The 12,450-nt window shown below is 44.9% G+C and overlaps 1 protein-coding gene and 1 long non-coding RNA gene across 2 annotated transcripts in view; both read left to right on the plus strand.

The window, feature by feature from the left end:
- cntln (centlein, centrosomal protein) overlaps positions 1-12,183 on the plus strand; it is a gene marked incomplete in the record, with an annotated part of 100,135 nt that extends 87,952 nt beyond the window's left edge. The window contains 1 exon segment of the mRNA XM_029749605.1: positions 11,032-12,183. Coding sequence (XP_029605465.1) covers positions 11,032-11,142 — 111 coding nt within the window.
- LOC115191742 (uncharacterized) lies at positions 8,318-9,390 on the plus strand. Its single transcript, XR_003877765.1, has 2 exons — positions 8,318-9,308; positions 9,350-9,390. It is a non-coding gene; the product is annotated as an uncharacterized LOC115191742 (long non-coding RNA).
- Positions 12,184-12,450: the final 267 nt, after the last annotated feature.

The raw sequence follows: 12,450 nt of genomic DNA on the forward strand, positions 1-12,450 counted from the left end.
TCCTCAGCAGTCCAATCCCTGTAACTTTTGCAGAATACCAGTCTGTCCCTGATCTTTTTCCTGGAGAGAAGTGGCTTCTTTGCTGCCCTTCTTGACACCAGGCCATCCTCCAAAAGTCTTTGCCTCACTGTGCGTGCAGATGCACTCACACCTGCCTGCTGCCATTCCTGAGCAAGCTTTGTACTATTGGTGCCCCGATCCCGCAGCTGAATCACCTTTAGGAGACGGTCCTGGCTCTTGCTTCACTTTCTTGGGCGCCCTGAAGCCTTCTTCACAACAATTGAACCGCTCTCCTTGAAGTTCTTGATGATCCGATAAATGGTTGATTTAGGTGCAATCTTACTGCCAGCAATATCCTTGCCTGTGAAGCCCTTTTTGTGCAAAGCAATGATGATGGCACGTGTTTCCTTGAAGGTAACCATGGTTGACAGAGGAAGAACAATGATTCCAAGCACCACCCTCCTTTTGAAGCTTCCAGTCTGTTATTCGAACTCAATCAGCATGACAGAGTGATCTCCAGCCTTGTCCTTGTCAACACTCACACCTGTGTCAACGAGAGAATCACTGACATCATGTCAGCTGGTCCTTTTGTGGCAGGGCTGAAATGCAGTGGAAATGTTTTTGGGGGATTCAGTTCATTTGCATGGCAAAGAGGGACTTTGCAATTAATTGCAATTCATCTGATCACTCTTCATAACATTCTGGAGTATATGCAAATTGCCATCATACAAACTGAGGCAGCAGAAAATTAATATTTGTGTCATTCTCAATACTTTTGGCCACAACTGTACACGTCTTCTCACAGACAAATAAAACATTGCATCTCATTTCCTCCTCTCTCCCTCTCTCTTTCTTTGCCGTTCTCTTTCTCTCCCCCTCTTTCCCCCTCTCTCTTTCCCCCTCTCTCACTCCCTTTCCTTCTCTCTCCCGCTCTCTCTCTCTCTCTCTCTCTCTCTCTCTCTCTCTCTCTCTCTCTCTCTCTCTCACTCCTCTGCTCTCCAGTAGAACACCATCTCAGTAGAACACCGTCTCAGTAGAACACCATCTTAGGCTCCTACTGTATACACACACACCTACCCAGCTCCACTGGTGTTCCCTTCCTCTCATAATAATTTACTAGCCAGGGGGCCCCGGACCCACACCAGCCACTACACCCCACCATGAATAACACAGCACTAAGATGTAGTGTCTGAAGACGTGCCCTGTGCCACAGGGTGTCTAGCCAATCACCAGCCAAGGGAGAATGGGGTTGAAATGGCCCAGGCCCATATTGATTTAATTGCCTTGGTTTATTTGTGGCATCCTAATTATTGACTGGAGCTGAGTTTAATGGGCCTGGCTTTATGAACACGGGGAAATGACTGCATATATGGTCTTCTGCCTCCCAAATAGCACCCTATCCTTTATTTAGTGCTCTACGTTCGGCCACTGCCCTATTGAAAATAGGGAATAGGGTGTGATTTGGGACACGTCTATGGCCTTCAATCTGCAGTTTGTTTGGCCCATAATGAACTGCTCTCCGTCCATCCCTAGATCCTCTTTCACACTCATTTTAAAGCTACATTCTGGGATTTGAAAAACAACAAAACAGAAGCCCTGTTGAATTGAAATGACCATTGAACAGAGTCCCAGATCACAGACTGTAGCTTTAACCTTCTACTCAACCCTCCTGACAGGCCCCCCCCAAAAAAAACATTTGAAAAGTTGTCGGCGCACTGCCCTTTACGATCGCCGATTGGGAGGACGCTCAAGTTTTACTAGAGGGTGGCGGAAGCTTGGTGTGATATTGAGCGGTAATATTTACCCTTCAGTACCCTCGGGGGAGGAGTTTGGTTGCTATAGGCACTGCACTGTGTCAACCCAGGGTCCATTAAGAGAAGATTAACTTAATATCTTTACTGTAGTGTACTCTACATATCTGGGCCTGTATTTCAATCAAGACCCCTTAGACAACACTACTTTAACTGAGACTCAGCGATATGACGTTGCCACGAGCAGCACCGCAGATATGCAGATGAGCGTGATGCAAGACTTTGCTCTCACGCAGTGTATCTGAGCATTTTATTTTTTATTGAACCTTTATTTAACTAGGCAAGTCAGTTAAGAGCAAATTCTTTTTTTAAATGACAGCCTAGGAACAGTGGGTTTACAACCTTGTTCAGGGGTAGAACGACAGATTTTTTACCTTGTCAGGTCGGGATTCGATCTAGCAACCTTTCGGTTACAAGTCCAATGCTCTAACCACTAGGCTACCTGCCGCATTTGCATGGGGGCGCTACACATTGCTATAACGTGATAGCTACGGGACCAAAACAGCTGAGAAGTTTAGCCTCGCATTTCAACGCTCCTAGTTGTTGCGGAATTCGACCCGATATTCCTGTTTACTTAGTCCATGGCTGAGTCTACCTGTAAACATTGTTCTTTGTTGAGGCTGTCAAGTGACCCAGACTGGTGTCCTGTACAGGGGGTGTACTTGTACATCAAGCTGCCTCACGCTACAGAAACAGGAGATAGACTAGTGTCCTGTACAGGGGGTGTACTTGTACATTAAGCTGCCTCACGCTACAGAAACAGGAGATAGACTAGTGTCCTGTACAGGGGGTGTACTTGTACATTAAGCTGCCTCACGCTACAGAAACAGGAGATAGACTAGTGTCCTGTACAGGGGGTGTACTTGTACATCAAGCTGCCTCATGCTACAGAAACAGGAGATAGACAAGTGTCCTGTACAGGGGTGTACTTGTACATCAAGCTGCCTCATGCTACAGAAACAGCAGATAGACTAGTGTCCTGTACAGGGGGTGTACTTGTACATCAAGCTGCCTCATGCTACAGAAACAGCAGATAGACTAGTGTCCTGTACAGGGGGTGTACTTGTACATTAAGCTGCCTCATGCTACAGAAACAGCAGATAGACTAGTGTCCTGTACAGGGGGTGTACTTGTACATCAAGCTGCCTCACGCTACAGAAACAAGAGATAGACTAGCATCCTGTACAGGGGGTGTACTTGTACATCAAGCTGCCTCACACTACAGAAAACAGCAGACAGGCTCCTGCTCCTGTGAACAGTTCCAGCTCGCACAAGCCAAGGCATGTGCAAGGCTACTTACTTACATACTCAACCGAAACCATTGTAACTTTTGAGTCATGCACCGCCATGCCTAAACAACAATATTACCAACTTCTCAAACGTGTTTGTTTGTTGTCAACGCTGGCATAGTGATGGCGGATAGCATCTGCAATTATTCTGCAGTTGGTAATTATTATGCAGTAATGACAAGGAACAGCGATGAGCTCCAGCTAGTGTTGTTCCTTCAGAAAGAAGTGACTCTAATTAAGCCTTGTTTAATGATTGGGCTAATTTAATCAGCAGTGACTGTGTTGTGTGAAGGGGGGTGCTTCTCAGACTTTGTACTGTAAATGTGCCAAGGCAGAGATTGTGGGGACAAGGGGCCCTAGGGGAGGTGGGCGACTGGGTTTGTGTGACGAGTAGAGACCAAAGTAGACTATAACCTTCCTCTCTGTGTTTACTGTGATCACAAGCTACATAGTTTATTCAGACAAAGACGCTGTACACTAATAGTTTGGTTTAAGTTGGCCAGTCAAGATTATTCTGGAACTGCATTCATTCATTATTTTCCTCAGTGCTCTACACTGGCCGACTTTGTTGAAGTAGGCACACAAAAAGGGATTGATGCTGAAAGTGGACATTCCAAAGTGAGATAGCATATAGCTTGGCTGTTGGACAGGGCTTGGGCCTCATTGAGTAATGTTATCCTGTTATGATGGCTCATTGGATGATGTTAGCCTGTTATGATGGCTCATTGGATGATGTTAGCCTGTTATGATGGCTCATTGGATGATGTTATCCTGTTATGATGGCTCATTGGATGATGTTAGCCTGTTATGATGGCTCATTGGATGATGTTAGCCTGTTATGATGGCTCATTGGATGATGTTAGCCTGTTATGATGGCTCATTGGATGATGTTATCCTGTTATGATGGCTCGTTGGATAATGTTAGCCTGTTATGATGGCTCATTGGATAATGTTAGCCTGTTATGGTGGCTCGTTGGATAATATTAGCCTGTTATGATGGCTCGTTGGATAATATTAGCCTGTTATGATGGCTCGTTGGATAATATTAGCCTGTTATGATGGCTCGTTGGATAATGTTAGCATGTTATGATGGCTCGTTGGATAATGTTAGCCTGTTATGATGACTCGTTGGATAATGTTAGCCTGTTATGATGGCTCATTGGATAATGTTAGCCTCAGTGAAGGCTGCTGAGGGGAGGATGGCTCATAATAATGGCTGGAACGAGCAAATGGAATGGCATCAAGCCATGTGTTTGATGTTGTTGACACCTTTCCACCTATTCTGTTCCAGCCATTACCACGTGCCCATCCTCCCCAATTAAGTTGCCACCAACCTCCTGTGGTTAGCCTGTTATAATGGCTCATTGAGTAATGTTAGCCTGTTATAATGGCTCATTGAGTAATGTTAGCCTGTTATGATGGCTCGTTGAGTAATGTTAGCCTGTTATGATGGCTCGTTGAGTAATGTTAGCCTGTTATAATGGCTCGTTGAGTAATGTTAGCCTGTTATGATGGCTCGTTGAGTAATATTAGCCTGTTATAATGGCTCGTTGAGTAATGTTAGCCTGTTATGATGGCTCGTTGAGTAATGTTAGCCTGTTATGATGGCTCGTTGAGTAATGTTAGCCTGTTATAATGGCTCGTTGAGTAACGTTAGCCTGTTATGATGGCTCGTTGAGTAATGTTAGCCTGTTATGATGGCTCGTTGAGTAATGTTAGCCTGTTATGATGGCTCGTTGAGTAATGTTAGCCTGTTATAATGGCTCGTTGAGTAATGTTAGCCTGTTATAATGGCTCGTTGAGTAACGTTAGCCTGTTATGATGGCTCGTTGAGTAACGTTAGCCTGTTATGATGGCTCGTTGAGTAATGTTAGCCTGTTATGATGGCTCGTTGAGTAATGTTAGCCTGTTATGATGGCTCGTTGAGTAACGTTAGCCTGTTATGATGGCTCGTTGAGTAATGTTAGCCTCTTATAATGGCTCGTTGAGTAATGTTAGCCTGTTATAATGGCTTGTTGAGTAACGTTAGCCTGTTATGATGGCTCGTTGAGTAATGTTAGCCTGTTATAATGGCTCGTTGAGTAATGTTAGCCTGTTATAATGGCTCGTTGAGTAACGTTAGCCTGTTATGATGGCTCGTTGAGTAACGTTAGCCTGTTATGATGGCTCGCTGAGTAACGTTAGCCTGTTATGATGGCTCGTTGAGTAACGTTAGCCTGTTATGATGGCTCGTTGAGTAACGTTAGCCTGTTATAATGGCTCGTTGAGTAACGTTAGCCTGTTATGATGGCTCGTTGAGTAACGTTAGCCTGTTATGATGGCTCGTTGAGTAATGTTAGCCTGTTATGATGGCTCGTTGAGTAACGTTAGCCTATTATGATGGCTCGTTGAGTAACGTTAGCCTGTTATAATGGCTCGTTGAGTAACGTTAGCCTGTTATGATGGCTCGTTGAGTAACGTTAGCCTGTTATGATGGCTCGTTGAGTAATGTTAGCCTGTTATGATGGCTCGTTGAGTAACGTTAGCCTATTATGATGGCTCGTTGAGTAACGTTAGCCTGTTATAATGGCTCGTTGAGTAACGTTAGCCTGTTATAATGGCTCGTTGAGTAACGTTAGCCTGTTATAATGGCTCGTTGAGTAACGTTAGCCTGTTATGATGGCTCGTTGAGTAACGTTAGCCTGTTATGAGGGCTGTGAAACGGCACCATAACAGTCAAGTCATCATGATTTGTGATAGGATTACACACTTCAGTATACTGTAGAGTATGGTATGTTTCTGCCAACAGGTATAAAAGGGTTTCAGCAGCGTTGCAGCATCCTTTTGTGTGGATATAACCTTAATGTATTTATACCTGAATTGTGTCTGTGATGATCACCTCATTTCCATTCCTAATGAGTGAAAAACAAAGGCCTGCCGTAGCGTTGCTGAAGCGTTTAATCTGGGTTGTATTTAGGTCAGCTCTAATAACACAGGTTGCACAGACCTGGTGATGTTTCCCAACTAAATATCAACTCAAAAATAAGGCAAAGATTTTTAATTACAGTATCTATGGCCCCAAGTGTCCAATTCCCTTTCATATCAGTCTCCCGGGGCCCTAAAGGGGAGAATAGAAAGGAACATGGCAACGAGAGAGAGAAAGAGAGAGAGAACCGTAATTACCAAGGAGAAAGAAGGAGAAGAATAGACTTTGGTGATTTTTTTCCTTTTACTCACCTGAGTTTTTTTCCCGTCTTTTTTAATCTGCATGTGACATATTCATTATCGGGATAATCAAATGCAGACTTTTTTTTAGAAGGTCTTGGGTGCTTTTGTGTGTTGTTGTTTTGTTCCTTGTTGTTTATTCCCCGTTTGATAACTTTGATTTCAAACAAAAGTGAGCAGATCAAAGATCATAAAGTGTTTCCCTGTGATCATGTAAAGGAGCTCCTTCCCTTCCCCGCGGTGGCCTAGATTGGAGGTGTTTTATCGACGCTTTATAAATGACGGTAAAACATATTGTACCAGGAACATATTGTACCATTTCAGTGGTCTATGCAAGGGACCTGGAGAACAAGCATTGAATCTAAAGCATTTTTAAATCAATCAGTCAATCACATTTCTAAGAGGTACAGATGCAGGATCTTAATTTGATCACCCTGTTGCAAGAGAACTTTGCTGCAATGGAACAAATAAAAAATGTGTTGTTACCGCTCCTTTTTCTCTGTCGTCCCCCTCCCTCTTTCCATTTCTATCTAGACTTCCACACTAACACCATGCATGTCTACCTCTCCTCGCACAAATTGGGCCCTCGAAACCTGCTAACCTGTTCCGAGGGAGAACAAAAAACATGTGAATGATCGATCGGTTAAGGGAGGTGTTGTGCACGTAATGGCGTCTAACGCACAATGGGAGCCCCGGTGTTGTACCGCGAACGGCTCCCCGCCTCCAGCGGCGCCCCAGGCTGTGGAATAACAGTGTCATTTAATTGGTCTGGTAAAACCACCTTTACGTCGCCCCCTCGGCCACCTTATATTGTCTCTTGTCAGTATCTCAACACACACACACACTCAACACACACACACACTCAACACACACACACACTCAACACACACACGCAGACTTTCAACGGGGTAGCTTAGCACGTCAGAGCTAACACACCGGGCCGTGTTAATGAAAACGTATCCAGACAATCGCTCTGGTCTGCGGGGCCTATTGAATAGTGATGGGGGCTAGGGGGAAGGTGTTACAGGCTTTTGGTTTTTCCATTTATATTTTGGGGTTGGACGGTAGCATGTTGGGCGCACCGATTGGTGTCACCTCGTTAGTCAGTATGTGTTACACCTGTGCTGGCCCAGTTGATGTCTAAAAAAAACTGTAATATATCTGATCTTCCCTGTTTTGCTTCCTGTCTTTAAGTTTGGTTTGGGTTTTATTTTGTTTGCCTCTTCTGGTGGCTGTTTGCCTCTTCTGGTGGCTTTTAGGGCTCAGTTGTTGTTGCTAGTTAACAATTTGGTACGTTCCCCAGCAAAAAAACAAAAACTGTCACTCAAACAGAAGGTGGAACTAACAAAGAGTCACTGACAACAAACAAAGCAGGTTCTAGGAGGGGCTCTGAAAGACATTCATGGGGGTGTCCACTGAAAAGGTGCTAGCTGCCCTAGGGGCCCGGGGCCCCTGTAAAGCAGCGGTTACATAGTAATGACAGGTCCTAGCGGTCCCTCTGGTGCCATTAGAGAGAGTAGGCAGAGACACGGGTATAGTGTGTGTGTCGCTCCAGGGCCTGTGTGTCCCACCTGCCCCAGGTAGCAAGCTCTGTGTTTGATCTCACTGTCTGTCACAAATGTAACCCATACGGCTGCTAAAAGAAAACGCTCCGTGCAGAAGTACAGAGGCCCTTTTGCCAGAAGACACACAGCATACAAACCAGATAGGTCACCTCTGTGAATAAGGAAGGTTGTGTTTATGTAGACTATGAGTTACACACACTTAAACCAGACTAGACTGAGGTACACTTCTCAATCAGTATGTTTACCTTTATTTAGCCATATCAATCATGATTATCATTATGAGGTCCTCTGTAGCTCAGTTGGTAGAGCATTGTCCTTGCAACGCTAGAATTCCCGGACCACCCATACATAAAATGTAAACACGCGTGACTGTAAGTCTCTTTGGATAAAAAGCATCTGCTAAATACCATATATTACTATTATTATCATTATCACCCTCTCTGTCTCCTCTCCCATAGCCCTGTGCTGTGGCATCTCTTTATACTATATTTGACTGTGTAGTTGTTTGTTTGCTTAGTTAGTGGCTGTAAGTGTACTGTAGTTAGCTGATTAGAGCAGTGGTGAGGAGCTGAGCTGTGATTGTGTGTGTAGTGTTGTCTCTCCAGAGAGGTGCAGAGAGGTGTCTCAGCAGTGGTAGAGGAGACTCAGAGGAACAGAGAGGTGTCTCAGCAGTGGTAGAGGAGACTCAGAGGAACAGAGAGATGTCTCAGCTGTGGTAGAGGAGACTCAGAGGAACAGAGAGTTGTCTCAGCAGTGGTAGAGGAGACTCAGAGGAACAGAGAGGTGTCTCAGCAGTGGTAGAGGAGACTCAGAGGAACAGAGAGGTGTCTCAGCAGTGGTAGAGGAGACTCAGAGGAACAGAGAGGTGTCTCAGCAGTGGTAGAGGAGACTCAGAGGAACAGAGAGATGTCTCAGCAGTGGTAGAGGAGACTCAGAGGAACAGAGAGGTGTCTCAGCAGTGGTAGAGGAGACTCAGAGGAACAGAGAGGTGTCTCAGCAGTGGTAGAGGAGACTCAGAGGAACAGAGAGGTATCTCAGCAGTGGTAGAGGAGACTCAGAGGAACAAAGAGATGTCTCAGCAGTGGTAGAGGAGACTCAGAGGAACAGAGAGATGTCTCAGCTGTGGTAGAGGAGACTCAGAGGAACAGAGAGGTGTCTCAGCTGTGGTAGAGGAGACTCAGAGGAACAGAGAGGTGTCTCAGCAGTGGTAGAGGAGACTCAGAGGAACAGAGAGGTGTCTCAGCAGTGGTAGAGGAGACTCAGAGGAACAGAGAGATGTCTCAGCAGTGGTAGAGGAGACTCAGAGGGACAGAGAGGTGTCTCAGCAGTGGTAGAGGAGACTCAGAGGGACAGAGAGGTGTCTCAGCAGTGGTAGAGGAGACTCAGAGGAACAGAGAGGTGTCTCAGCAGTGGTAGAGGAGACTCAGAGGAACAGAGAGGTGTCTCAGCAGTGGTAGAGGAGACTCAGAGGAACAGAGAGGTGTCTCAGCAGTGCGTGTGTGCGTGACTGACAGACAGACAGAGAAATAAAGAAAGAGCAAAATAAACATCCTGAATGTGTAACTTCTGTATAATTCCTCCAGTAAGCCACTTCAATTCACTTTCAAGATCTTAGCGTGAAGAGAACCTTTAAGCTCCAGTACTTAGTGCTAATCTGGTTTACATATTTTATGAAGATATGTTCTATGATTAAAGCATAATACAACTTTTTATGAGTTTCAGAGCTAAGCCAGCTTCAGTCCACTACTACTCAAATCTGGCCACAGCAAGACTTTGAAACCCCCACTACAGGAATGAATAGGTTTCCCAGCGTTTCAGAGCTGATGCACAGAGTTAATGTGAATATTTATGTGTGATATATCTGCCTTTGATCGCCAGGGCCTGATTTCCATAAAGTCCTTGTGTCGGTTTTGAGAGGCAAGAGGAAAAACAAAATTAGCTGGGGTGCAGAGGTTAAGACTGCCCCCTCTCTCTCTTCCTCGCCTGCAGCAAGGAAACCACACACACATACACAGTGAGAGAAACCCAAACTATTCCTCTCAACTTTAACACTGAGTGTAACTGTCAAAGTGTCCTCCTCTCCTTTCGTATACAACACTGAATGTTCACTCAGAGAGCATGCTGACTAGCAGAACACCAGTATTACAGAACCAAAAGTATGTTGACACCTGCTTGTCCAACATCTCATTCCAAAATCATGGGCATTAATATGGAGTTGGTCCCCCCCCCCTTTTTGCTGCTATAACAGCCTCCACTCTTCTTGGAAGGCTTTCCACTAGATGTTGGAACATTGCTGCAGGGATTTGCTTCCATTCAGCCACAAGAGCATTTGTGAGGACGTGCTGATTTTGGGTGATTAGGCCAATGGGGTCAGGTCTAGGTGCAGGCCAGTTAAATTCTTCCACACCGATCTCGACAAACCATTTCTGTATGGACCTCGCTTTGTGCATGGGGGCATTGTCATGCTGAATCAGGATAGGGCCTTCCCCAAACTGTTGCCACAAAGTTGGAAGCACAGAATCATCTACAATGTCATTGTATGCTGTAGAGTTAAGATTTCCCTTCACTGGAACTAAGGGGCCCGAACCATGAAAAACAGGCCCAGACCATTATTCCTATTATTATTTCCTTGTTGCAAAGGTGGCATCCTATGATGGTGCCACGTTGAAAGTCACAGAGCTCTTCAGTACGGGCCATTTTACTGCCAGTGTTTGTCTATGGAGATTGCATGGCTGTGTGCTTGATTTTATACACCCGTCAGCAACAGGTGTGGCTGGAATAGCCAAATCCACTAATTTGAAGAGGTGTCCACATACTTTTCTATATATAGTGTACCTCAGGACATCCTAAAATAACAAAGTGCTCAGCTGTTCCTTTTTCATTATTGCGAAGTAATCTGTTTTTAAGAAATGCTTTGTGGAAAACACTAAACATGGACCAACCCCTCTCTCTACTGCCCCTCTCAAGGCCCACATCTCTCTACTGCCCCTCTCAGGCCTAACCTCTCTCTAATGCCCCTCTCAGGCCCAACCTCGCTCTCCTCTCTATACTGTACCACAATAACAACAAACCTGCCCTCTGAAAAGATGCCAAGTGTCAAAATGCAGACTTTAACTGTTCTGTGTTTTTTCTTTCTTTCCCCTCTCCCCTCCCCCTCCACAGATCCCCTCTGCTGCTCTCCTAATGGAGGTGCTGTGTGTGAAGATGAAGGAGAGGAAAGTGCTGACAGAAGCGCTGGCCGCGCTCACAACACCAGTCAGCGAAATCGCCTGACTCCCACTCCGGGGCTGAGGGCTGCGGCTGGGAAAAACTGTCATCCTCTCACTCTCCTCCTCCTCTTCTCTCCCCATCCCTCCTTCGTGCCCAGGCCTTTCTTTCTCAGCGGGGGCTGAGTTGGCCAAGTCGACCTGAAGTTGCTCTCTGCGTGTGTGTGTGTGTGTGTGTGTGTGTGTGTGTGTGTGTGTGTGTGTGTGTGTGTGTGTGAGCGCGCACGTGTATGAAGTTGCCTCCACGCCGCGCTTCCAGAACCAATATTTACGAGAAAAGCGCTGTCGACTCACTCCGAGCCACTCGCTCACGCAGCGGTCTAGTGCCGTGCCGGGGCCCAGCCTTTGTAAATGAGCCCCCAACATCTGCGTTAGTGGTTAGCGCGCTCCATCTGCTAGACAAGGCCCTTTAGCGTCAGGCTAATTTACAGTACAGAGACAAACGCTCTCTCTCTTTCTCTCCCTACTCCAAACGCCATCCTGAGGTGATGATAACATTATGCTTACGTTTTTACTTCAAGTTAGACATGATTTGTTATGTTTTTTTTATTTTGATATTTTCAGTACTTTATTGTGGATCTCAAGGACCCCAGGGTGCTCGGAGTGGGACCTGACCCAACAGTGCAGACTCAACGAAAGAAAAAGTACACTCTTAAAGTAAGAAGCAGACATACTCTCTCCTCTTAGGATATACTGGACTCAGGGCAAACCCGCCACATGCATTCCATGTCCCATTTAGACCGATTGGATTCCATTGTTCCATTCACGTTTCAGTGACCAAATGCTCTTAACGTGAATGATATCATAAAATATACATTTTGTGTGTTTTGTTTATTATATCTAGGTATATTCTGAAATGTATTTTATTTCAGAATACTACTAGACATTTGTGTGTTCACTTCATACTGTATCTTGCAATAGGTAATTATGTCATATTGTTAATTGATTGAAATTGAATTTAAATAAAAGTGTGTTGCCAATTGTTTTATTTTTACACTATGGAGTCAAGATTATTGATATGTCACATTAAAGTTGCAATATGCAGAAATCTTTCCGCCATTTCCTGGTTGCTAAAACTCTAATAGTTTGCCTAATGTCAGTTTATGTAACAAAACAAGACTGTATAGTGTAGAGAATCATTGTACCATCTAAACTGCTGTGAAATATATTTTCCATAACCCAAAATATTGTTGTTATGTGTACAAAACCCAAAGTAAAATACACAAAAACAAAACTTAAGAACGGGAAGCATAGAACAGAGCACATAGAACGGATCTACCACTTCTTAGACTTGCTTTCAAGTGGAATGATAGAT

The sequence above is a fragment of the Salmo trutta genome, chromosome 4 (genome assembly GCF_901001165.1).
Source record: "Salmo trutta chromosome 4, fSalTru1.1, whole genome shotgun sequence".
Classification (NCBI taxonomy): domain Eukaryota; kingdom Metazoa; phylum Chordata; class Actinopteri; order Salmoniformes; family Salmonidae; genus Salmo; species Salmo trutta.